General features: G+C 36.4%; 1 protein-coding gene across 1 annotated transcript in view; it reads right to left on the reverse strand.

The window, feature by feature from the left end:
- The window catches only part of LOC150082580 (iroquois-class homeodomain protein IRX-4-like), a 91,376-nt gene that overhangs the window by 53,920 nt on the left and 10,123 nt on the right, over nt 1-27,333 (reverse strand). Inside the window, exon 2 of the mRNA XM_090377537.1 lies at nt 4,005-4,265. Within this exon, the coding sequence (XP_090233663.1) occupies nt 4,005-4,265 (261 nt within the window). The remainder of the gene's footprint in view (nt 1-4,004; nt 4,266-27,333) is intronic.

Below are 27,333 nucleotides of genomic sequence, written 5' to 3' on the forward strand. Positions count from 1 at the left end.
AGCGTTTGCTTTTTATCTCCTTATAAACAAATTAATTTTAAACTATTGTTGATATCGTCTGCTTTTTGTCTTCTTAGAAAAAGAATTTTATTTCCAGATATTTTGATATCGTCTGCTTTTTACTTCCTTATGAACAAGTTCATTTCCAGCTTTTGTTGATATCTTCTGCTTTTTTTCTTCATATAAACAAGTAAATGCATTTCCAGCTATTGTTGATAGCGTCTGCGTTTTATCTCCTTATAAACAAGCACATTTCCAGCTAATGTTGATATCATCTGCTTTTCTCTCTTTAAAAACGACTTCCTTTCCAGCTATTGTTGATAATATCGTCTGCTCTTTTTTCTTATAAGCTACTTCATTTCCAGACATTGCTCCATAATGAGCTTTCCCTTTAGAATCGACAGGAGGCGCTGGCGTATCCGATTCTGTAATATTTTGGCAGAGTAATCTTAATAAAAATTTAAAAATGAACCTATTAAACCTGTTTTAAAAAAGAAATATATTTAAAATTGAGTTTGAAATAAAATTAGGAGAAAAACGTTCGCCATTATTGATTTTTTAATAATAAAATTCTTTGTAGGGGTTCTCAGTTTGGGGGGTAGCATCTCCCAACCGAATTATCCATCTGGGGGTTGCGTAGATCTCTTTTGAATGTCTTTTATTTTGCTTGGTAATTTTCGTCCATTCAAATATCGAAACACGACATTAAAGTATCCATCTGGCAATTACTTTTCCCATCATCCTTTGAGCGCCAGTGTATCGATATGACTATTACCTCTTTCGTTCCGAAGTATCTGCGTGGGAATAATTTGTGATGGCCATCTGGCACGACCATCAACTGAAATCTAGAGATAATGGCCACTCGAATAATTCATCCGAAAATAAATCTCTTGCAAGAATTAGGGATGGGCGTGTCTGGTCGGTGTCTTCAATGGAGAACTTCTGTTATGTGTCGCTAAGGAAGGGTTTAATCCTCTTTTGCTTGTGCTCTACAAGACCAGCATTATTGACCATGCGTACATCCATCCCAAACGAAATGTTTGATTTCCATTAATGGTTGCAGTAATGGATAAAAAACCAAGATGATGTTCTTCTAATGGTTGGCTACCTTCGAGCATTTTTAAATCTTGGAAACATCGAGATACAATCTGGAGAAAGGATAAACAGATACTTAACAGTTTTCTTACAACACTTCTTATGTATCGTCCATGAGCATCAATCTTTCTATCTATCCGATTCTTATTCTCCCTTTCTCAGATTCTTTGCCTCGATTTCTTGTCTCCTTCCATCTGTAATTCTTTTATCTCTCAAATTAATTGTCCACGTTCCACCTATCACATGCGTTTTCTTTCTAACAGATATTTTCTCTCCTTCCACTTTTTCTTCTCTCTCAATCGGGTTCTTTCTCTCCCATTTCGCATGATCTAACCGTTCACAAATCCATGCTGAGATCTATTCAATATACCATTCTTGTCGAAGTGATCTCAACTGCATCCTTAACCACAGACTTCATGATTTAAAAGAAGTCAGACTCACTGGCCTACAGTTGCCCATTTCCTCATTACCACCAACTTTGTGGAACTTCAGTGACTCTTATGATCTGGTGCTTATTATAATCGGAAAAATACGGTAATTTGTTTACAAGACTCCTGTAATTATTGTATGCAAGGCAAATATGGGGATTTTTTTCTCAACACGGCCTGCCTTCTTTAATAGAAGAAATTTGTTTTTGTAAGGATGGAATTCATTTGAACAGAGGTGTTTCGAGAGTCATTGAGAAAGCCTTAAAGGTTAAGGGAAAAAAATTTTAATCCAGGGGAGCCATTGGAATGAGGAAGGTTTATTTAGGAGTATTGTAAATAAATTAAACCTAAGATTTTTGTTGGGTAAACCGCGTTCTGTACCAGTTAATCCCGGACAGGATTTGGAAGTACAGTACATACCCCAATATGGCGTGAGATACCCCAGTCTAGGACGGGCCCAGGGATTAATTTGCTCCTAGGCATCAACCCTTTTCCTCAGAGACTCAATCATGCCTAATAGTGCGTCAAGTTTCGAATTCAGTTTCGTCGCTGTTGTTGTTGTGGGATTTTAGGAGCATCAGCAAGATGGTCTGATTTTATCGATATAATAACGGATACATTGAGTCGAGACTATGGCCAAAAGCAACGCATGAGGTTATGGTAGCAACATTGGGGAAGGATGTCCCTTCCTATTCCAAGGTGAAGAAGTTGGTAGCAGAATTTAAACGAGGGATGGAGAGCCTTTAAGATAACTCACACTATAGAAGACCTGCAACGTTCATACTTCAGAAGTTGTTGACATGCATAATCTGGTGATCGATGATCGACCAGTGACAGTTTGGTACATTGCTAGCGTCTTGGGCATCTCATCTGCACGTGCGTACCACAAAATAACAGAGGTTCTCGCTAACAAAAAGTTTTCAGCGCGATGGATCCCAAAGTTCTTGACAGATTTCCTTGCAAGGTTTGTGACCATGGATGAGACGTAGGTACACTTTCAGCCAAACACAAAGGAGCTGCCCAAACAGAGGAAACACTGCTCTTCTTCCCCTCCAAAAAAAAAGCCAAGTCGATTCCTCCTCCTGGCAAGGTGATGGCATCGGTTTTTTTTTAGGATGCTGATGGACTGTTGCTAGTGGATTACCTCCAGAAATACCAGACAGTTACAGGAGCATATTGCGCAGACCTTTTGAGACATTTGCTTCGGGAAAAACTCAAAAAAGTAGTCTTGTTCCACCAGAACAACCCGCCTGCTCACAAGTCTGTCATTGCCACGGCTGCATGAGTGTGGCTTTGAAATCTTGAACCCAGTATTCACCACATCTAGCACCATTGGACTTTCACCTATTTTCTAATTTGAAAACAAATACGTGGTCGCATCAATTTTCCCGATGGTGGAGTGGATTATTGCGGAACTTTGATTTAATCAATCAATCTATCTACATTCTTCTCTTAAATTGTGTTTCGATCCATCTGTCCATCATCAATCTGTCTATCTACGTTTCGAGAGCTTGATTAACGGTTTCTGTCTACTTTTAATGGGTTACACGATCAGGATTACTCTTCGCCAACTTTTAGTGTGATCAGTCAATAAGAGAACCTCCTAAGAGCAGCTTAATTCGAAAAAAAACAGATAATGGTGGTGTCTTCTGCAATAATCAAAGTGGAACCGGAAATTATTCGTGCATTACCAGGAAAGACAATTAATTAGAGGGATGAACACCTTCTTTAGGATACAGTGACAAGAGGTAACGACCCATGGTAGAGTCTGTCATAGTTTACGTACATAAATCTTCCCCTTTTATTAATTCACTTAATCTTCTGGGTGCTTCTGGGGACCAGAAATAGCAGATAACCAATTAAAAGAGCTGATAGTCCTCTGCTAATGAGAATCCTTAATTTGGTCACGATGGTAAAGGTCTAAAGATATTACTTGACCCCTCTCTCGGGCTTATTTCTGCGTACGTGGCCCTGAACACCAATATACTCAAAGCTTACTAACTTGGGGAGATATATGCCATGATATTTTCAGACACCATTTTGTTTGAATCAGGTAGTTGAGGTGTCTTTGGGGTACTTTAATAAATCTCGGAGTGGTTTAAAATTTTTAATGATTATTGCCTTCCCTAAGATGACTCTATTATTGTAAGGATTGAACAAAGGCTTTGGAATTTCTTTTCGCTATTAAATTTTATGGCAGTTGGTTAAAATTAGCGAGCATGGTGAGTAACTTTCCCATTGCCAGAAAAGCTTGGTATCTGACTTCACATTTCCAAGAGAGGTTATGCGCATGTGTAAAGTTAATTTAGCCCGAATTTAGGATGTAATAAATAGGAGATTGTAGGAAACCGGAAGTGATTTCCAAAATTGTGATACTGCGAATGTACAGTGGTTTAAAAAAAATTATGGCGCTCTTTTGCAATCTAAACACATCGGAATTTAATAAAAACAAACAAACAAAAAATGCAATGATCTACTTACAAGAGAAGAGTAGAATGCAGGAGGGTTGGTTCCTAGAGCAGCCACGTAACTTTGGTCACTATAAGATGAACCGTATAAGCCATTGACCGTTAAACCGGTGGCCAGCCTTGGGAACGTTGAGAGTAGTCTGGAGTCATAAGCTGCAGGGAGGGAGCACACTGCTGCAGCTGGACTTGGTTGGGCACCGTGGGGATCCGTGGATACTCCTGCCTGTCCAGGCTGGCAGCAAGGAGTTGAGGGATGTTGGCCAGTCATTAGAAGCTGCCAAAGAGAAACGGATTAATGAGACAGGTGGTTATGCGGAAGAGACATCTGACGAGACAAAATACTATTTAGAAAAAATATACAAAGTGATTTACAAATAAAGAGTAAGGGAGAAAGAAAGATAGAGAAAGAGAGGGAGAAGTAAAGAGAGAGAAAAAGAGCGCTGAAAATAAAGGGAGAGAAAGAAAGGGAAGGCAATGAAGAGAGAGAGAAAGGGAAGTAAACAGAGAGATGAAGCCAGAACGAAAAAGAGAGAACGAGAAAGAGAAAATAGCGGAGAAAGAAAGTAAGAGAGAAGATTGAGAAAGAAAAACATACAAAAAGAAAAAAATCAGAGAGAAGAATGTCAAAGACAGAAATATAAAAAAAAGGAATAAATAGACAGACAGAAAAAGAAAAAGGGAAACAAATAGAGTAAGAGAGAGACATAAAGAGAAACAAAATAGAGAAAGAGAATTAGAGAGAAAGGAAAGCAAATATAGAACGAAAATAATATAGAGATAAAGAGAAAAAGAAAGACAGAGAGAGAGAAAGAGGCAGAGAGAGACAAAGAGAATAAAGTAAAGAGAAAGGCATAGATAGAGAAAAATAAACAAAGACAGAAAAAAAAGAATGAAACAGAAAAATACAAAGAGAAGAAAGTAAAGAGTGAGACAGTCAGAGAAAAAGAGACAGAGAAAATAGAATGGAACAGAGGGAGACAAAGAGAAGAAAGTAAAGAGAAAGACATAGACAGAAAAAGAAATAAAGAGAGAGAAAAGGAATGAAAGAGAAGAAGATAGAGGGAAAGAAAGAAAGAGAATAAAATAAAGAGGGAGAGAAAGGAAGGGAAGGAAATAGAGAAAGGAAAAAAAGAGAAAGGAAGAAAGAACGAAAAAGAGAAAAAGAAAATAATAAAGAAATGAAGAGAACATAGTGGAGAAAGGAAGTAAGAGGGAGAAGAATGAGAAAGGCATACAGCGGGAAATAAATAGAAACAGAACGGGGAGAGAGAGAGAGAGGGAAATAAATATAGAAAGAAAATAAAATAGCGATAAAGAGAAAGAAAGAAAGACAGTAAGAGAGAGAGAAAAAGAGGGGGGAAAAGAATAAAACAGAGAGACAAAGATAGAGCAAGAAGAAAGAGAAAATAATACAGAAAGAAATTAAAAGAAATAATAGAGAAAGAAAGTAAGAGAGAGAGAGAGCGAGAGAGAGAAGAAAGAGAACAAAATAATGGAGAAGGAAATTATGAAGAATGAAAATGAGAGAGATAAGGAGGGAAAGAAACATAACTAGAAACAAATAGCGAGAGAGAGAGAGAGAGAGAGAAATAAGGAGAGACAAAGAAAGGGAAACGGAGAAAGAAAATGAGAGAGAGAGAGAGAGAGAGATAGAAAAGAGAGAGAAATAAACAAAGAGAAAGAAAGAAACAGAAAAGTAAAGAAAGAAAGAGAGTGGGGAATGAGAAACACAAAAAAAGAGACAGAAAGAGTAAGGGAGACAGAAAAAGGGAGTGAATAGTAGGAAAAGTAAACAGACAATGTTCACCATTATAATTAGAATAGAATTAATATTCACAAGCTAAGCTTAAAATATATCCTCATGCTTTCTTAAATGTCTTCTTGTTGGCTGCATTCTTTTACTTCTACAAATGGTTCGTTAAATAAATTCTTTTCTCCTTAACTTCAGGCCTTGATTTGCAATCGAAATTTTAATCTTAATCCTAATTAAAATTTTAATTTTAATCTCCGATTGAAATCAGTCAGGAGGTTGGACCAACCTAAAAATCCAGAATCTAGATCTAAAACATTAGGGCTCTTAAGACATTGAGGAAACAGCATACCACGACTGCATGCTGTCCAGAATCAAGATCTAGAACGTTAGGATCTTAAAGCATTGAGGAGACAGCATACATGTAGGAGTAGGAGTAAGAGTAGGAGACCAGCGGAATTACTTAACAAGTACAGGTCACTGTTGAAAAAAAGCCGTGAAGTAGAGTTGAATTTGAAAGTGTCTGCAATTCTGCTCAGACACGATAGGAGGGAGTATATGATGAGAGCCTTGTCGATCAATTCGGCCCTGGAAAGATTGTGCAAGGCTCAAGGGGTAGAATTTTTTTCAGCCTGGAATGTACTTGTTAACAGGAGAGATTGCTTCTACAGGGATGGGATACACTTAAATAGAAAGGGTGCAAGAATATTTGCTGATGCTATCGAGGCAGTGTTAGGTGGGTCGGAAAACTGCTAGCTTGGGGGGGGGGGACAAAGACTAATGGATTAACAGTAGCCACTGGCAGAGGTGAAAGAGATTCTTGCACTGCTTCTATTGGAATGAGCAGAAGCCTGAAAAACAAGATGCATGGTATTTCAGAGACTGCTGGTAGTCATTGCGTTACAAGTAAACACATGGGTTGTGTTAGGGTAGCTAAGAATAGAAACAGGTGCAGGTATACTTGCGTGTACACCAATGCTGGGAGTTTAGTAAATAAATTTGATGAATTTGAGGTATTGCTCAAAACATCAAAGGCAGATATTGTTGGGATATCAGAGACGTGGTGTCACACAGATATAAGGAATGCAGAACTGGAATTTGGGGAGTACAATGTGTATAGAAAGGATAGACAGGACAGGAGGGGAGGAGGGGTTAGGCTATTAGTTAAAAAACACATAAAATCCAAGGAAGTGAAGCCAGTCGAAATTGATGGACAGGGCAGTGTCGAGTCAGTTTGGTGTGACATAAGCACTGGGAAATCAAAATTGAGAGTAGGAGTGTGCTATAGGCCTAATGACTCTGATGAGTATAATAAGATACTGTACAGGGAAATAGAATGGGCCAGTAAATCAGAGAGTCTTATAATGGGGGATTTTAATTTCCCAGATATTGACTGGAATTTGTGGGTTGGTCACTCACACACTAGCAAGGCTTTTGCGGATTTATTGGATGATTGTTTTCTACACCAGCATGTTCGGGAGGCAACTAGAGGGAGTAATACTCTTGATCTGATTATCAGTAGTGATTCTTCATGCATTAGGAATCTGCAGATAAAGGAACCACTGGGTGGCAGTGATCACAGTGTGCTGAAGTGGGATTTACTCAAGGAGGTAACTACCATCAGAGGTAAAGGGAAGGGTTTTTGTTTTCGTAAAGGCGACTATGATGGTCTGAGACAGTATTTAAATTCTATACAGTGGGACCAACTGATGATGTTACTAACAGCAAATTCAAAATGGGAAGCATTCAAGGAACTAATCTTGGAAGCTACCAGGCTTTACATACCAACCAAGAAATATTGTTCAAGGTTCAGGCCTAAATGGTTGTCAGATGAACTAATGAGACATATGGCAGAGAAGAAAAATGCATGGGATACATACAAATTAATGGGTGACATGGAAGCCTATGATAGATATAAGTTGGTCTGTAACCAAGTCACAAAGGAGATTAGGCAGGCAAAGGCAGATTATGAGAAATCCTTGGCAAAGGATGCAAAGAAAAACAGAAAAGAGTTCTTTACCTATGTAAACTCTAGAAGGAAAGGGATGAATCAGATTGGTCCACTGGATGTTGATGGTTCAACAGTTGACGATCCAGCTCAGGTGGCTAACAATCTAAACGAATATTTTGCATCTGCATTCACACATGAGGAGTTATTCAGGAAGGGGAATGTCTTAGGTGAAGTATACATTCGCAGTGAGCTAGATGATTTTCTAATAACTGAGAGGAAAGTGGAGGAGAAATTGTTGAGGATAAACATAAAAAAGGCACCCGGGGTGGATGGGATCTATCCCGTTATATTAAAGGAGGCAGCAAAGGAAGTAAGCAAACCCCTAGCCATAATTATGAGAGCTTCTTTGGACTCAGGGGAGGTACCCATGGACTGGAGATGTGCAAATGTAACCCCAATTCACAAAGGAGGATCAAAGGCTGACACAAGTAATTATAGACCTGTTAGTTTAACTTCGGTTCCAGGAAAATTAATGGAGGCACTGGTTAAAGAAGCACTGCAGGATCATCGGGACAAGAATTCAGTTATAGGTCAGACACAGCATGGTTTTGTTAAGGGCAGGTCTTGTCTGACCAATTTGATTGGATACTATGATGTAGTCACAAAAGAACTGGATGCAGGGAATAACTTTGATATTATATATTTGGATCTTAGAAAGGCTTTTGATACTGTTGCGCATGGAAGACTGCTGCACAAATTGGAGCAGCGTGGCATTGGAGGCAAATTGCTGCTATGGATAAAGGGATGGTTGAGTGGCAGAAGACAGAGAGTGGTAATCAATGGACACTGCTCAACGTGGACTAATGTTATTAGTGGAGTTCGTCAGGGTTCAGTGTTGGGTCCATTGTTGTTTTCTGTATTTATAAATGATATTGATGATGGTGTATCAGGCTTAATGTCCAAGTTGCAGACGATACCAAGGTTGGCAGGGTTGTTAAGGACACTACTGATACTATGCTGCTGCAACAGGATCTGGAAATGTTGAGCAGATGGGCTGAGAGGTGGCAAATGAAGTTTAACATTGACAAATGTAAAGTACTACATATGGGAAACAGTAACCCCAGATCAACGTATCAACTCTGTGGTACTACGCTGACAGTGGTAGAGAATGAAAAGGACCTGGGGGTAATTGTGCAGGCAGATATGAAGTTCTCTGTGCAGTGCAGACGAGCTGCAAGAGTAGCTCAAGGTGTCTTGTCAATGATATACAGGAATTTTTCTAGCAGGGACAGGGATGTGATTATTCCTTGTATATAAGGCATTGGTCAGGCCACACCTTGAGTACTGTATACAGGTCTGGAGGCCTCATTTCAAGAAGGATGTAGAGCTGCTGGAACGAGTACAGAGAAGGGCAACAAGATTAGTGAATGGAACAAAGGGTTGCTCTTACGAAGAAAGGCTTAAGTTTTGCAAATTACAGAGCCTGGAGACTAGGAATCGGCGAGGTGATCTGATAGAGGTGTATAAGGCTTTGAATGGCTTGAGCATGCTCAATGCCGATGGGATTCTTCCTCTTGCTCAGAACAATCACCTGAGAGGGCATAAATTCAAATTGAGGAACGACGGATGTCGGATAGATGTGGGGAAATTTGCCTTTAGCCAGCGGGCAGTTGGTTTGTGGAATAGATTCCCATCGCTTGTTGTTGAAGTTGATAGCCTAAACAAATTTAAGGCTCAGCTGGACAGGTATTTCGAACGAACGGAGGGGTGAAATGGGACTAGTGGTTGTTTTTTTTTTTTTTTTTTTGGCTGATGCTGAATAAGCTTGCTTTCTTGCATCATATGCCTCTACTAATGCTAATGCTAATGTCCGTAAACGGCATCTATTTCACGGTAACTTCCATCTAATCATCTCCCAAATCACGACTGCTGCTTCTCTCCACAAGAATCCACAGCAAACAAAAGAACACCGCAAAATTTTTTTAATTAGGAAAAACGTTAATCAAAACGAAAGAAAGAAAAACAGTTTTCGTCCTTTTTATTGTTACATAATCTTAATTATAACATCGATCACTAGTGCGCATTACAAGGACATTGATCAATGGAACGAATACAAAACAAGCCACTTGTCACTGTTCTTTTCAAAGAGTACAGCAATTTTTATGGTAAAATGAATTTCGACATAAAAAGGTGCTGTGTATAAAACAAGGAAGGAGAGGTACAAGCAGGTGGACAGTGCTGATGCGCATGCGTACCACCTCAGGGAGTGGCAAAATCATCACTAAGACAAATACTTCCTGTTTTCAGGGCTGTGACGTAGTTCGAATCCAGCCCGCTTTAAATTATACAAGTCAGTCTTTTGTGTACTAGGGACGGATTATGCAACCCCACCGAACGTGTGACATATCCTTTGATGCTTTTATTTTGCTATAAATTCAAAAACTGTGCGACATGTTTGATACGTTGGGACTTCCGGAATGATACCGGAAGTGGTGATGTTTTGAATAATATCAGCATAGAGAGAGAGAGAGAAAGTTGAAGGTTTTGGATCACTTTGAATAGAGTATTCTAATTAACTGCAAAGGACGCAATCTGTGGGTATTTTTCGATGGGCAAATCTTCCCTCCAGTTCCTGTAGGATTCAATTATCTGGATGCTACACATTGTGGGTCTGCTAATACACACTTCACGAACAGTCCTAATGTAAAAGGAACCTTCAAGGCCATCCAGTCTAGGAACAAACAAAAATTCTTCGGTCTTTACGTGTGTAAACGCGAAGCTGGCATGGTCATTAGAACTCTCTCTCTCTCTCTCTCTCTCTCTCTCTCTCTCTCTCTCTCTCACACACACACACTCACGTACACTTTTAAGTGTTTTGGCAAAGCCACGCTGACACCCATCTGTTATCCACTGGGTACCTTGGTAACAGCAAGAAAAACAGTTTGGTGGTAAACAAATCTACCGCGTTAGTTGACGTTAGGAGAATAAATATTCAAATAAAATTCCCACAAGTGTACCGAAGAGAGGAAACACAATTTTTTGTCACCTTGTTACCATCTTTGACTCCAAAAACATGAATTGTTATCAATCAACAGACCATTTAAACAAACAAGGAAGAGTCCTTTTGTGTCCTTAACCAGTATATGATGAAATCACTTGATTTGGTATTGTGAACAAAATAATGGAGGATATTTTGTCTTCAATTATTGACAAAAATTATTCAAGGGCCAATTTTTGTATAAATGTGACAAAAAATATTGGGGAGCCATTTTGTTTAATTATTTGAGAAAATATTGCACCGTCATTTTGTTTCAAAGCGTGAACAAAATATTAGTCATTTTGTTTTTAATAAGAGACGAAAAATTATACAGAGCCATTTTGGGTCTAAATTGCAGTCATTTGGTTTCTAATTGTGAACAAAATATTACAGGCTTTTGTTTCCAATTATGTTCAAAAATATTGGAGAGCCATTTTTTAAATTACAGACAAAATCATTGTAATATTATAGAGCCATTTTTAATTATGGACAAAAATTATTGTAGAACATTTCTAAAATGAGAAAAAATATTGGAGCTTTTATAGGTCTAAATGTGGAGAAAAATATTACAGAACTATTTAGTGTCTAAATGTGGACGAACTTATTTCAAAGCTATTTTTGGGTCTAACTATTTACAAAAACATTGTAGAGCCATTTTGTTTTTATGGGCAAAAAATATTGCAGAGCCATTATTGTCTAATTCTTTACAAAAACATTGCAGAGCCATTTTGTTCCTAATTGAAAACGAAACACCAAGCAATTTTGATTTTAATTATGGACAAAAAGATTGCGGAGCTATTTCGGATTTAACTGTGGACAAAAATAGTGGTTTTTGGGTTATTTACTAGAATATTGCAGTCAATTGGTTTCTAATTTTGAACAAAGTATTACTGACTTTTGTTTTTAATTATGAACCAAAATATTGAGGAGCCATGTTTTAAATTATTGACAATATGTATATTATACAGCAATTTTTTTTAATTAAAGACAAAAAGTTTGTTTTATTGTAGAGCCATTTTAATTATGGACAAAAATTATTGTATAAAAATTCTAAATGTGGACAAAAAATATTACAGAGCTTTTTCAGGTATAAATGTGGACAAAATATTACAGAACTATTTGGGGTCTAAATGTGGAGGTAAATATTCAGAGCTATTTTGGGTCTAATTAATTATACTTTAGAGCCATTTTGCTTTTATGGACAAAAAATATTGCAGAGCCGTTATTGTCTAATTCTTTACGAAAATATTGCGGAGCCATTTTGTTTCTAATTGAAAAAAAAATACCACATATATTTTGTTTCTAATTATGGACAAAAAATATTGTACAGCCATCTAAAAATATGGGCTAAAATATTACAGAGCTGTTTCGGATTTAACTGTGGACAAAAAATATAGTGATATTTTTGGTCTGTGGACAAAAATATTGCAGAGCCATTTTTGATTAGTTATTGAAGAAAACGTTGCAGAATCAATTTGTTTTGTGTCTGAATAGGGACAAAACATTTTGTAGGGCCTTTTTGGGTCTAAATGTGGCAAAATCATTGCAGAGCCATTAATGTCTGTCTACAATCATAAAGATAAATCTATTCTGCTGCCAGTTACACACAAAACAATAATGGAATTAGATTCGTTCTGTGTCTAATTACCCAGTTAAGACAAATTAATTTTGTGCTCAATTATGTACTCGAAATGTCAGAGCATTTTCTTCTACGCAAAAAAGTAATTTTATTTTTAAAACCAAGATATGATAAAACCAATCTGACTCATATGGACAAAAAAATACTGAAAATGCACGTGGCAGCTATTTAAAATCTCATGGAGAAATATTTCGAAGCCATTTTGTTTCTAAATACAATCAAATAGTTTTGTAATATTTTGTCCAATTTATAGATGGCTGTGCAATATTTTTTGTCCATAATTAAAAATAAAATTGCTGTGGTATTTTGTTTACAATTAGAAACAAAATAGCTGCGGTATTTTATTTATAATTAGTAACAAAATGGCTCGCCAATTTTTCTCGTAAAGAATTTAAAAAATAATGGGCCTGAAGTATTTTTTGTCCATTAAAACAAAACGGCTCTACAATCAAAATATTGTAAAGCTAATTTGTATGTAATTATTTATAAGGGGAGGTGTGATTACACCACTTTTTGTCTATCTAAAGAAAATATTACAACACCATGGAGCCATTTTTGTCCAGTTATTTATAATCGGAGATGGTTTGGTTCATCCGGTAGGACAAAAAATCTAAGAGCGGATGCATTTCGCATAAAAATCAAGTATTGCACAAAAACAATAGACATGTTTATCCTATTAAGAATGCAATAATTACGTATTCGATGTTAGCATTCAGAAAGGAATCTATTAATTAAATAGAAACCTTGTAATGACAAGTCTTGTAATACCTTTATTGGCCCCTAAAGATGGAATGATGGTTGAAACCGGATACAATGAGCTTTCTCTTCCAATGTCGAGCGAATTTAATGAACACATCTTCCTGTATAAAACTTTAGCAACTACAATGAAAAGAGAGGCAAAAAACTAGAAGAGTAAGATGTTTTAGTGTTCCATCATGCTGACTGGACAGTTTTTTAAAATGTCTGAAGTTGCGATTTACACATAAAATCCTCAAACATACTTTTGCGACACCTAAGTTGCCAGACGTGTTGTTAGAGGACTGATCATGTTTTGAATGGATTGTTACTTTTCTGTTGGGTAATTGGGGGTGGGAAAGTGGGGTGGACGAGGAAGTTAAGACAGAGAGTGTAAGATCACCATCATTCTAAACCCAGGCCATCACCGGAACAAATGCAGATTGAATGTAAATGAGATTATTCCAAGGTAACTCTCGATGGGGCAGATAGAAGACGTATAATCAGTGTACATTTGGCAGGGAAGAAGTACTGAAATTAGTTAATATCACAAAGAGATTGTTTATTTGCTGTAAAGGATTATCTTAACCTCCTAGTTCGGGAACTTGAAGAAAGTGGGAAATCAAATATCGTAATTTGACGAAGATTGGTGTGGTTCAATCTGTGTGGTTCTCAGAGATGAATCCAGATACAACCTGCAGTTAGATTCACGTCGGGTTATTGTGAGAAAGAGTCCTAACTGCATACAGACCCATGGTCTTTAAAAAGAATTCTTTTTAAGGACCGTGTACGCCGTTAATGATTCTTAATTAACAATACTAAATGTTATTCTTCTTCTCGAAGTGTGCCAACTATAGAGTAAGCAAGGAAGAAACATATATCAAAAATATGGCATTGATTTATCCATCAAACATTCTCAAGAGGAGGAAGTTAAGACAAAGTTTAAGATCACGATCAATCCAAACCCAGGTATCACTTAAACAAATGCAGATTGAATGCCAATGAGATTATTCCAAGATGACTCTCGATGTAGCAGATAGAAGATATACAATTAATGTACATTTGGCAGGGGAGGGGCTGATATTAGCTAGTATCACTAAGAAATTATGTAATTCTCAGTTCGGGGACTAGAAGAAAGAGGGAACTAGAATATGGTAATTTGACGAAGATTGCTTTTCAGAGATGTTCTGTGTGCTTTTCAGAGATGGGTCCAGATACAACCTGCAGTTAAATTCACGTCGGATTATTTTAAGAAAGGGTCCTAACTGCAAGCAGATCAATGGTCCTTAAAAGAATTCTTTTTATAGCAACCAATCTTATTAATATGCCTTTAATGATTCTTAAATTAATAATACCAAATACTGTATTCTTCTAGTCGAAGTGTGCTAATTATGGAGTAAGCAAATAAGAAACATTGATCAAAAATATGACATTGATTTATTCATCAAACACTCTCACGAACATTTTAAAAGGTTTAGTTGCAATATGATTAAAATGAATCGTTAGCACGAAACTATTTTCTTTCACGATTACCCACACCATTTCCAACACGAAATCTTTAAGTGCCCATTTAAGTATTTCACCATCTTAGAGAGAAAAAAAAATTGAATTCATGTGGCTATTTTCGTCTAGAGACCATTTAAAACACTAAAAAACTACCTTAATGGTATCGGACTGTCCACAAGGAGTATTCAATAGAGTACATGCTTCCACAAGATTTCAAAGATCGTTCTCAATTGTACATAAACTTCTGTTGATATAAACATGTCAAAGATTGTACACAACAAACATCCTATCTACACTTCAGATTTAAAGGAACATATCGTTATGCTCAAGAGATCCAGAAATACGATTTCACATGAATTTAACATGATCTACAGATTACCAATATCTTCCAACCTTGCAATATATATATTTTCTCCTAACAAAATGTAGTTTTGTAACTTTCCAACTCCTACTAGTTTATCGATGAGTTCAAATGAAAATCATACATTAAGGGATTTTTTACTTCGTACCAGTCCAAAGCCCATCAACTGCTATAATTTCAGCAATATTTAGAATAAACGTTCTTGTGCAGTTGTCAATGGTAAAGATTACTGATATTATAGTTGTCCAAGTAATCTTTCTAACTCCAAGAAACATGTATGTTAATAACTCATAAATAGTTGGCTGAGACTTTGAACAATTGGTTAAAATTCATCTCAAAAAGAGGAACAGATGTATTGCAAGATATAACGGTCCAAATGGATAGATTTCGGATATCATAACATCTTTGAATTGTGGTAAGGAAAATGTCAACCGAAACATTAAGTATTGAACATAAAAAAGCAATGTCCTCGATGTCTTGTACAACAGAAGTAAAACTTAGTGATTATTTCATGCAATTGGCACAAACCAAAGTTTGATCGCGTGCTTAAAGTTGCATCTTAGCGATTTTATGACCCTCTATTTCTTCAAGGTTAAAGCCATTTACTGTTCTACAGGGATATCAATAAAAACCTTCCTTGTCAGTAATACTAAACTTTAACTGTCTGCGTAATTTTTGTTTTCAGTCTTTCGCTTTTGACAACTGAAAGAAAGAGTTTTCTAAATGTGATCGATGTGGGTGGAATGGGAGAAACATTTTGGAGATCTTGGCGAGTCACATAAATATGGTATAAACTTACCTGGAATAAATCAAGATAAAAATGAGTAAAAAATGTTAACAAATCAAAAGTCTTCTCTTAATTAATAAAGGATTTATTTTTTCCGATATCAAATCAAAATGAAAAAAGTTTTTGATTTGTCATGTGTTGTTCATGAGAATTTGAACTTATCTAAAAATAAACAAATCATAAATCAAAAGGGGGTTTATGAATTAACATATTTTTTGATTTGCTTTGACCTGATTTTCAATTACTTTCTCCGATTGACAATCTCGTGTCAATTAATAAGATAATTTTAATTTGTCATATTGGTCAGTCCAATTATTTTTTTATTTGTTTCGTTTCGTTTTCAAATCAAACACTTGTTAGATTGTTTGGTTTGTTTCCTTGGTGATTTCCATATAAGTTTGAATCGTATTACCTTTAAATTAATTCTTTCTAATGGGACATTTTAGACCCAGTTAATAACCTTTCTATAATTATCATTTATTCTCTCCTAGGTGTTTATGAAATTGGGAAATACGCTTCGTATTTTACCGATGGCTATTCCAAGGTGTTTCAACCTCGTAAATATTCATGATCGTTTAAACAGTGCTGGTTTTGTAACTACTGCTCTTTCGGGGCCTCTCACTCTTGACCCGAACAAGCAGAACGAGTTAACGAACATGTCCCGAGAGATTCATCATCATTACATGGACAGACTGATGTGCCCTCTCTGCATGTATACCTCCTTCATCCACTCCATCTGTGTGTGTATGCGCTGTTCTTTGTTTCAACTGTTCGCCTGACATCTTTGTCTGGAGGATAATGTCACGCTTTGACCTTGTGTAGAAAATCGACAGAATCTTTTTCTATCAATGACAATGCACGTCAATGTCACCCGGGGTCAATGTTTATAGCCTCAGCATCCGGAAATGCCATTATCTTTTCGGATTTCTTGTTCGTTTTATATGAATTTTCAACGGGTTTTCCTAGATTTTCTATTCGAGTGAAGTATCACCTCCCACTGAGGTAACTGGCATGTACATAACGAAAAGGGACCTCTGCCCTCTTGAGATTTTTTGGCGACAAGAAACAAAATTGAGTTGTGATATTTATTTTGGACAGAAAAAATTTTAAGAAGAAAAATTTTAAATTTCATAAAAATTTAGATTTAAATTTTATCAAATTTGATAAAAAAAGATTTTTTAGATTTTTTATTTAAAAAATAGACTTTGTCAAAAAATAGAAAAAGGGTATTTGTTAAATTTAATTTTTTTTAAATTTAAAGAATGGATTTAACAAAAAATTATTCAAGATAAAAGCCATTCAAGATTTTTAAAAAAGCAGAAAAGTATATTTATCAAATTTTAATTTAGATTTTTTTTTTAATTTAAAGAATTAGTTTTGACAAAAACTCATTCGAGATTTAAAAATAGAAAAAGTATATATATAAACTAACTTTAATTTTCTTTAATTTAATAAATAGATTATGACAAAAAATTATTCAAGATAAAATCGTCCAAGATATAAAAAATAGAAATAGCATATTTCTTAAATTTAAATATAGATTTTTTTTTTCAAAATTTTAATAATAGATATTGCCAAAAAATTATTCGAGATCTGAAAAAATTTAAAAAGCATATTTGTGAAATTTTTAATTTAAATTATCTTAATTTAGAAAAAATTGCCAAACGTCATTCAAGATTTAACAAAATAGAAAAGGCATATTTTTCAAATTTAAATTTATATTTTTAATTTAAAAATAATTGACAGAAATTATTAAAGATTTAAAAACAGAAGTAGTGCATTTCTCTAATTCAAATGTACATTTTTTAAATATTTAATAATAGATTTTATTAAAAATTAGGAAAACGTATTTATCAAATTTTAAATTTAAATTCTCTTAATTAAAAAAACATATTTTGATAAAAATCGTTCAAAATTAAAAAAAAATACAAAAAGCATTATCAAATTTAAATTTATATTTTTTAAATTTAAAGATAGAATTCGATAGAAATCATTGAAGGTTTCAAAAATATAAATAGCTGATTTCTCAAATTCATATGTAGAGTTTTTAATTTTTAATAAATAATTTTAACAAAAAAAAACATTGAAAGTTTAAAAAATAGGAAAAGCTTGTCAAAATTTAAATTTAGATCCTGTTAATTAAAAAAAAACTGATTTTGGCGAAAATCATTCAGAATGTTAAAAAATGGAAAAAGCATATCAAATTTAAGTTTAGATATTTTAATTTCAAAATAGATTTTTAACAAAAATCATTCAAGACTTGAAAATTAGATAGGACATATTTTTATAAAAGTTAAGACTTTTAACTTTCTATTAGATACTTTAGCGTTTCCAACCGGAAGTGCACAGTCATATCCGCAACCGGAAGTGCATAATTTTTATTTGTAATTTTTAAAAATAAAAATAAATTGCTTTCTCTAATAATTACTTAGCAGTGCTACTTGACTTGGCTTTATTGCAGGAAACAGCTTTATCGTTCGATCAACTTACAAGAGGTAAGTACAGGGAATTTTTTTAAAGAAAAAAATCGGAAGTCATTGTAACGGTCCCTCATTACAGTTTTATCAGTTTATACCACCTGTATTTCTCTGTTTCAACACCAGGCATTTATTGTGTTAGCGTTGTTATTTATGATCTTAAAAAAAAAACGACATATTTTAAGAAATCTCGCTGAGGAAACATTAAGCCTATTTTAATAGCACGTTTCTATCATTGGCTTCATGCACGCCACATAAACCCATGAAAACTCCCAATGTTCGGGGAAGTCTTTTGTACTTTTATTGGTCACTGGTGACTGATGTCCATGTAACATGCAAGAGCCAGGTGTTATGACACTTATGGCGTTTACCACATGATTCCAGCCACCACTCCTTCTGAAGTAAACAATCATCCCCTATTCTACCGGAGGGAAAATTCAAGAGAGACACAAATTGTATACAAAGGGTTCTGTGAGAGACTTGTGAGATAATAATATAGGCTAGCTAAAAAGGCGCCATCTAGAGTGGCCCTGGAAACAGGAAACCATCAAGGGGGTTGTAGGAAATCCTCCAAAATGCAAAGACAAGACTCCTTGCGTTTAAATTTAGATTCAAAAACAAGAATTCATGTTTCAACCGCATTGATCAACCTAAAAGGATTCTTATTATTCTAAATCTGTGTTAACAAGGGTGGTACTTATAATTTTAGGCTTTATAGCTGGTGAAGATAAGCTACGTGTTACACATGTGTCTCTGCAGACCTTGGTTGAAGACCCTGAAAATTATTTTAACATCTTCATTTCCTACTGAGAAGACCCGTTGACATTTCTAGACACTTGATGACTAACATTTCCTTCTTCTGTTCTGCTAATTGTCAGAACAATATAAATCTACGTCACAGCACAGCATTCTCCAATTCCACCTGCATCCATTTCAAAATTTTCCACTTGACAGTTATCTTTAGAACCTCTCGCTTTTGAGGAGTTCTAAGGGGCACCCTGCTGTCACTTCTAGTGAAACTGGCTGTCGTATTAATTGATAGTTGATTACAAAGCTATCAACGCTGGTGAGGTAATGGGGTTCAAATGCCTTTACGGTATTTGCATTTTGACAGCCAATCTCCTTCAACCTTGTGTGCATATGTGTATGCCGATGAATAGATTCGAAACAGACGAGAGTTAGACATCCCACGAAAGTCAGAGATTAGGTAGATAGGAAATGAGGCTGTATATGGAAGAACTAAAAAAAAATCTGGCTTCATCGATTTTCTACCACCAAACTCCCATCCGCCATTAATAACCCGATAGTCACGTGACCATTTAACCTCCTTCCCTCCACACATAGGGTAATCTTTCAGGACCCAGGTGTTCTTTTTTCTCCCCAATACTCCTTTTTATTCCTGAACTTTTTACCCTTCCTATTCTTTGAATATGTAAATCTTTCATCCAGGTGTTTCAATACGCTTACCCAAATTGGATGTGAAATATGTACATTATATTCATTTATTTCTGCAATACATAGTAATGAGGCACTTCTTAGATTAAAATTGTCCATAGCTAGCCCATCCTTCCTTAATTTACTCGGGAATATTACATCAATCCTCATTTAAAAACATTCAGAACCATTTATCTTCCTCCAAGGGTTGGTCCTCAGGCCAAAAAGACATTGACAAACATCGACTTGCAAATTTGTAACTATTTTTTGTATCCATTTTTTTTCTAAGTCATGTTAATGTATCTTTTCAAATTGTACCTTACCAGGTCACAATTGTAGTGGATGACGTCAGGGATGGTGTATAAACAGGCGCTCAATGATCAGACTACTGAGTTTTTGTTGATGCACATAAAAGTATGATTTTACAATACCAGCACGTATTAGTGTGGTCATGGGACAAACATAAAAGCTATTTAATGTACATTTTTAGTGTACAAATAGCTTTTGTTCAGTACGATCCTTTTTCTCTGGTTATTTGGAAAAGGCAGAGTGTTCCAGAGGCAGCTGCCTTTTCAGTCAACAGCAAACTCAGGCCACGTGTAATCATTTCTCTGAGTGAAATAATTTCAATTTACAAGAAAGGAGAATCACTTTCTGTCAGTCATAAGAGAAAAGCATCTTTAAAAGACAACGTAAACTTCTCTTTACAATAATTCTGCTCTTTGAAATTAACTTCTCTTCATTTATTAAACTCTTTTTCCAGCTAAAATTCGTTTAAAAAAAGATACTTGAATACTTATAAAATTGAAGGTTTAGACGAATAGGAGAAAGTAGCTCTCTCTAGTGATAGTTCTCATTTGGTAATTTTTAAAGGCGCCAAGGAAGGCCCACATTAGTGCTATACACTGATGAGCCAAAACATTATGACCATAGAGATAGAGAAAGAAATATAATAGAAAGGCTTAACAAAGCAATTGGTAAAAAAGGTAGTTAAAATAAATATTGAAAATAAGCATCAACGAATATTGAAAGCAAGTGTTATAGATAAAGATAAATGGAAAGTATTAAGATTGAATAAAGGAAGCAATTGAGTAGAATATATTTGGATAAAAAAAACCTCAGTTGTTTGATCTTCTGATCGTTCTGTCACCTAGCAGCCAGTTTCGTTGTGGACCTTAGCGATTCCAGTAAAGTTGTCGCTTCAGAGATAGACAACAATTGTTTGGGAACAATATTTAGGCAACGGGTGTATTCAAAGATACAAATGATGATATAGCAAGCAGGAAAGGTGTCCCCCGAGACTCGTCTTTGGGACCTTTGTTATTTCTGTTGTACATGGATAATTAGAAACTGTAATGGAAAGGTTAGAAGGCAAGGTTCTTGCCTTAATATTAGACAACTAGTCATCGTAAATATTTAGGTATTAGATGGAAGTTGATAAAAATATATTACGAAAATACATCTTGATGAAGTTTACTTCTTCATATCAGGCATAACATAAGAAAAAGATTATCAGGTGGCTGGATTCAGGAGAAGATTTATTTTAACTTTCAAACCACGCACTATGAATTGGCATTTTCATTGCCAAGTCGGAGTCATGAGAACATTTATGGTAACTTTCAAACCACGCGTTATGAATTGACATTTTTATTGCATGGTCATCAATGCCTACTGAGTGCCGGTCCTATATCTAGCTCCAGATAAGAAAAATAACGAACATGTCCTTTGAGAAATGTCCAGTGATCAAACATTAAACATCTGCTTATCAAGATCACTCGTAAACATTGCACACTTCCAGTATCTTGTAAGCTGTAGAATTGCATCCAGATAGCAGAATCATCTCCAGTTCAGCCAAGCAGGATACTTTTAAGTTCATTGGATTTAGCCGTAAACTCTTTGACCTTGGGCAGGCCAAGGTCAAACATTCGGTCTATAAAATAGCATTAAATCAACCAATGGTTATTTATAATATACAATATTTTGTCAAGTATATTTAACAATTAATGCGAAATTCAAGAAATTTGGAACTTCAAGAGAATGCCTTTTCAAGGATAACAGCCTACTGCTTTTTGTTCTTATATAAACACGAGTTCAGCTAACACTTCCAGAGACCTCTAACGATAATATCCATCCTAGCAGCACACGTGACTACATATAAAATGAAAATTCATTAGAGACGAACGCAGAGTATTAATACATTCAGTTTAAAATGGACATTTGATCTTTCAGGCTCTAATATCCGACTCCACCTTCGGCCACCCACTCGTACCCTCCCTCTACGGAGGCATGCAATAAATCTTCGAACTCTTCCGTCGGGGTTGCTAGTAACTCACCGTCACGCGTCATATAGAACGCTGCTTGAACCTTCCCACTAGCTTGCGGAGCGAGACATCGCCGTGGTTGCGAACAGTTACAATGATGGCACCGTAATTGTCCGCGCTACTTAGTGTAGCCGTCTACCACTTCCCACCTTCCGTAGATAAAAGAGGCCTTTGGTGTCGGCCCTCCCCTTCCCCCTCCAATGTCATCATTCAGTCCGGCCCATCCAAACCCTCCACAGTTTGGACTAAATCGCCAATCCGAGTCCCGATCTTCGCTGATAATCAAAGGTCAGTGCGCGTTGTCGGCATGTCGAAGAAATTGACCTGTTTCGCTGGGCTACACCCGACATTTCATGGTACGTAGAAGGTTGATGAGGCATGAACGTAGCATGCTTACTTCAATGCCTAATTAAACTTTTCCTAAATGGGTACCTCCATCCCTCGTGATATGTATGTAACGTCTTCTGAGATAATTATTCCATAATTAGGACACCATTCTAGTGAAGGATGGGTTGCGCTGGTAATAGCCTCTAAAATTAGTCTTAATGCAGTAAGGAACGCTCTCCATGGATGAGCTACTTGATCGAAACATCTATTATCCACTGACCAGTCCACTGGATTCGCCAACTTCCAGTATACTTCATCTTTAACCGCGATAGTAATATCACCGATGGGCCAAGCTGACTACTTGCACTGCCATTATAAAACCTCCTAGGAGATGAGTTCTTATGGCATTCAAGAAGCTATTAATGTCTTGCTGAACATCAGAAACAAAACCCTATCGTTACTCCAGGATAAAAAGGCAAAATAAATATTCATATCCATATAAATATCCTCATGTTTATACTTGTAAAGCCCTTGTTGGTAGCACAGTTGGTAGAATAGTCGTCCTCCCCACACCGGGTGGAAACGAGCTGAGTTCGAGGAACGTCGATGACGTGAGAAATTTTTATGGGTCTTTTTCACAACGTGGCTAAGTTAGTCGGTCTCAGGTGAGGGATTTTGCTCCCGGAAACTCAGATTTTTCATCCAGAAAGCAAAATCGGCCACAGAACACGCAATTTATAGACAGCATTATGGCCTTAGTCGCTGATGCTCCTAAAAATGTAACATCTACGATCCACAGGATGGATCGAAGGTTTCTACACTCGCTGGGCAAAATATTGGGAACCTTTTACAATTGGTCAACGGATAATTAAACGTAGGTGTGTAAATATCAGTTGTTGCATTGAATGATTACATGTTCCATGGAATCAGATAAATACAGGACCCACTGTGCACCTAATGGCTGAAAAATTCAATTTCGACGAAGACCCGTTTCCACGTTGTGGCTTGTGTTGAAGAATCGATGATCTGGTAGTGGTGTGTCTATGAGAAAGGCAATTCTTTCTGAAAAGAATCGAAAGATTCGAAGGGAATTGTACAGTCAACGCTAAAACTGGGTTGTAGAACAGTAGAAAAAGGATCACGTGGCCTGAAGAGTCTCGATTTACAGTTTATTTTTAGCAAATGGCTTGGTGAAATTGTTGCGTCTTGTCCACTACCAAAGCGCTTGATTATCGGATCAACTTCGCTCGGCATTGCTTCAATATTTTACCAGGATTGCAATGGATGCCTTCAATAGCAATGCAACTACTCGCCATACAAAAATTGTATCTGGATGATTCGAGAAACATTCCCAAGATATCAGACTTCTACCTTGGCTACCTAATTTTTGGATTGGAATCCAGTGGACGATGTCTGGGACATGCTGGAAAAGGCATTTCGGATTTGTCCTTTGACCACAATAGAGCAGCTGACAAATATCCTGATTGAAGAATGATCTATTGGAATCCTTGTCACAACGTGTACGGCCTGCAATTCGGAGGAAAGGTAAGGTTGAAAATGAAACTGTGGAAGATCCAAAAATCATAGACCTCGTGATGGAAACAGACTCACCTAAATATGAAGAAGAAAGATTAAATTAAGTCCGGAGTCAAAGATTCAAACTCTGCTACCCACGAGGGCTTATTCTTTTAAGTGGAAATAAAATTCTTGAGGTACACGTGTTGGTTTTTTTATGGTTCTCCACTTTAACTCCATTTTTTGATTAACCAACCAACCGATCCTGTACCGATCACATCGGATAACAGGGTCTATACTGTTCAGAGTTTGTTTTCCAATAGAAAAATATTATAAATAGTGGTCAAATCCTCCAAGTACCTGCTAAAGTCTATTTAATCCACAATGTAATCAGCGTCATTTGGGTCTCCTAGGTTGCCCGGAAAGGGTTCCCCGTTGCAATTAGGACTTTGAAGAGTTACAGTCCCCATAGCCCCTCAGTTGGGACTCCGTTAAAACACTGCACGTTTTAAATGAAAAAGAATGATACGAGGGGTTGTCTGAAAGTTCTCAGAACAATATACAGTGGCGGACAAAAAAACTGCATCATTTGTGAATTTTGCAAATAATGCGTTTTGCGCTGCATTGTGGGTTGCAGAAACGTTCGAAAAGCATTTGTTAGATGGGATACACATCTTTATGAATGAAATCCAACCCAATTGCCATAAATATCTTCCCAAAGGGTGAAATGGGTAATTAATTAATGGAAATATGAGAAATCATGCAAATGGGAATCATGACTACCAAACATACATTTTATTCCATTTACGTGTACAAACTGAAATGACAAGTTAACTGAATAGTATTATGTACTGTAAATCAGCAAAATAAGTCCTCAATATTTTGTTATTCCTCCTCGAGCTTCAATTACAGCCTTGCAACGATCTAGCATAGAGTTAATCAACTTCTGGATATGCGATTGCTCAATTTCGTAGTACCACACCCTTACAATGCTCTCCTGCAGCTGAATCTTACTTGTTGGCTTCTTCTGAGCAATTTTAGACGACATTATGTACCAGCAATTTTCAATAGGGTTCAAATCTGCACTGTTCAAATCCGGGCCAGTCCAACACTGTAATGCCAGCATTCCTGAGGGATGACTGTACCTTAAGAAAGAAAAACGAGGGAAAACTTTGGTATAAGTATGTTTTTTAAGCCTTGTCTTCTTGTGAGAAAAGAAGACAAACTCATCATTAAATCTAAATGGCATAAAACTCGCCAATTTTGCTGTGTGGCAAGGTGCTGAGTCCTGTTGGGAAATGCAGTTTTGGACGTCTGTGTGGTGATTCCTAATAACGGGTTTTAGGCACTCCTCCACGATTTCAGTGTAGGTTTCTGCATTCACCGTTCCGTTAATAAACTTAATTCCCCCCCCCCTCACCCCTTTGCTTGTTATGCATCCCCAGACCATCTGACCGGGGGGAACTTTACAGTTGGTGTTATGCAGTCAGAACAGTATGCCTCCGATTTTCGTTTTCTCACATACCGCTTCCCATCGGAGCCATGCAGGTTGAATTTCGATTCGTCAGAACAGATGACGGTGTCCCATTGCTCTCTTTTGTCCATGAAACATGCATTTTACCACAAGAAAGTCCTCATTTGTTGGGTCAACAAAGGCTTCTTCTTGGGCCGATAGGCATGCAGACCACATTCTGGAAGCCCTCTTTGGATAGTTCGTGCACTTGTTTCAACACCAGAGGCCATCTCAAAGTCCAGTTTTAGATCAGGAGCACTAGCATGGCGATTACGAAGTTTCAAATATCGATCTTGGGAAGGCGTAGTCACTCTGTTACGGCCTGATCCAGGTCTTCTCTTCACATCACCGGTTTCACGTTTTAATTTTAGCACCCGGGATACTGTTGACTGGTGGTAGCCTATCTTATCAGCGATAGCACGCGTATACAACCCTTCATGGGACAGAGCAACTGCTGCACTTTATTTCTTGGTGTCAACTGAACACATGGAGCCACGCTTACACCTCCGCAAAACAGGAATATCTTACGTTTCGCTACAAATGTTACTTTTTTTAAGTTAATGCAGTTTTTTTATACAGCTGTAATGTCTTAAAATAACATGAAAAAATTGCATGTCAATGTCTTGGGATCCAGGAATTAAACCATTTGAGTATAGGCTAGATCTGGCTCGAACTTCATATTTTTATTATTGGAAAACAAGATAAACAAACCACAGGGCGCAAAATTCTATTCTATGAGTCCAATTTAACATGTACCATGTATTAGCAGGTGGGGAAAATTGAATTTAAATTCTGTGGATAATCCAAGGCATACTGGTCCTACTTTGAAACCCTTGCCAAAATTAAAATCTTCTACAGCATCCTTCAGATTTTCCCAGAGGATCCTTCCATACAGATAAACCTTTTAGGGGATATATTAATTCCCTATTGCTATTCATTTCTCTGAATAATTTCTGCCCAATACTGCAATGACAGTTGATCACAATGTCCTAATTTCGTTTTGACCATGAGTTTACATCTGGTATGACCTCGTGCGAAAAGAGTGCATCCGTAGATCCCATTTATTTAACCCTGACATGATTCCGTGCAATATTAGCATCCATTGCATTTTGTATGCAGTGAGGATTTCGATGAATTCAATCGCCAACAGGTTTGTTCGCCTATCGAGTTCTGGCAATGAGTGGACGAACAGATCTAGAGTGGTGATCAGTATTCTCTGAATACTATCAGAGCTGTACTAATGCTCTGGAGAAGCCCTAGAGTGACTTGAGCCGCTTGCTTTGGTTGAATATTTTGGGAAGTCGCTGAAACTTAAGTAATCATGTTCAGACATGATTGTCCTCAGGGTACCACAGTCATCTCTATACATTAATATTTAAAACTCGATTGTTTCTAGAAATGTAATGAGGATATGGATTCAACTGCAATTTTATATACCACAGCAACTATTAAATACGAATGTTTTACACCGAAAACATTAAAAAGGAATACTATCTACAGATAAATATCTTTATCAAATACTAAAAGGGATCGTTAAAAATTTATTAATTTAATATTTACAGTAGTAAATGATTTAGGAATATCCTAAATGGTATCGTAAAATATTACTCATACATGGTACTAAACCAAAATATATTTTAGGCTTCTTTCCCCTTAGTCAGAAGACACTTTTTTATTCGACTGATGTTGATGTAATCACAATTTTTGCGAAAACATAAATTAAATAATTAAAAGAAACAAATAAAAAAACTAGTAAATGCTTTAAGAGCTGCAATGGATCGGTTAATTAGAATTTCCTTTCGGACCTTCAACAATAAGACTGTAGACGCAGACGAAAAAAACCGAAATGAAATCAACATTAAAGTAAACGCAGACGATAGAAACTGAGACGAAATTAACATGAAAATATAAAGGCAGACGTTAGAAACTGAAATAAAGGCAGACGTTAGAAACTGAAATAAAGGCAGTAAAGGCAGACAGACGAAAGAA

The sequence above is a fragment of the Mastigoproctus giganteus genome, chromosome 7 (assembly GCF_048544385.1).
Source record: "Mastigoproctus giganteus isolate SK-2022 chromosome 7, ASM4854438v1, whole genome shotgun sequence".
NCBI lineage: Eukaryota > Metazoa > Arthropoda > Arachnida > Uropygi > Thelyphonidae > Mastigoproctus > Mastigoproctus giganteus.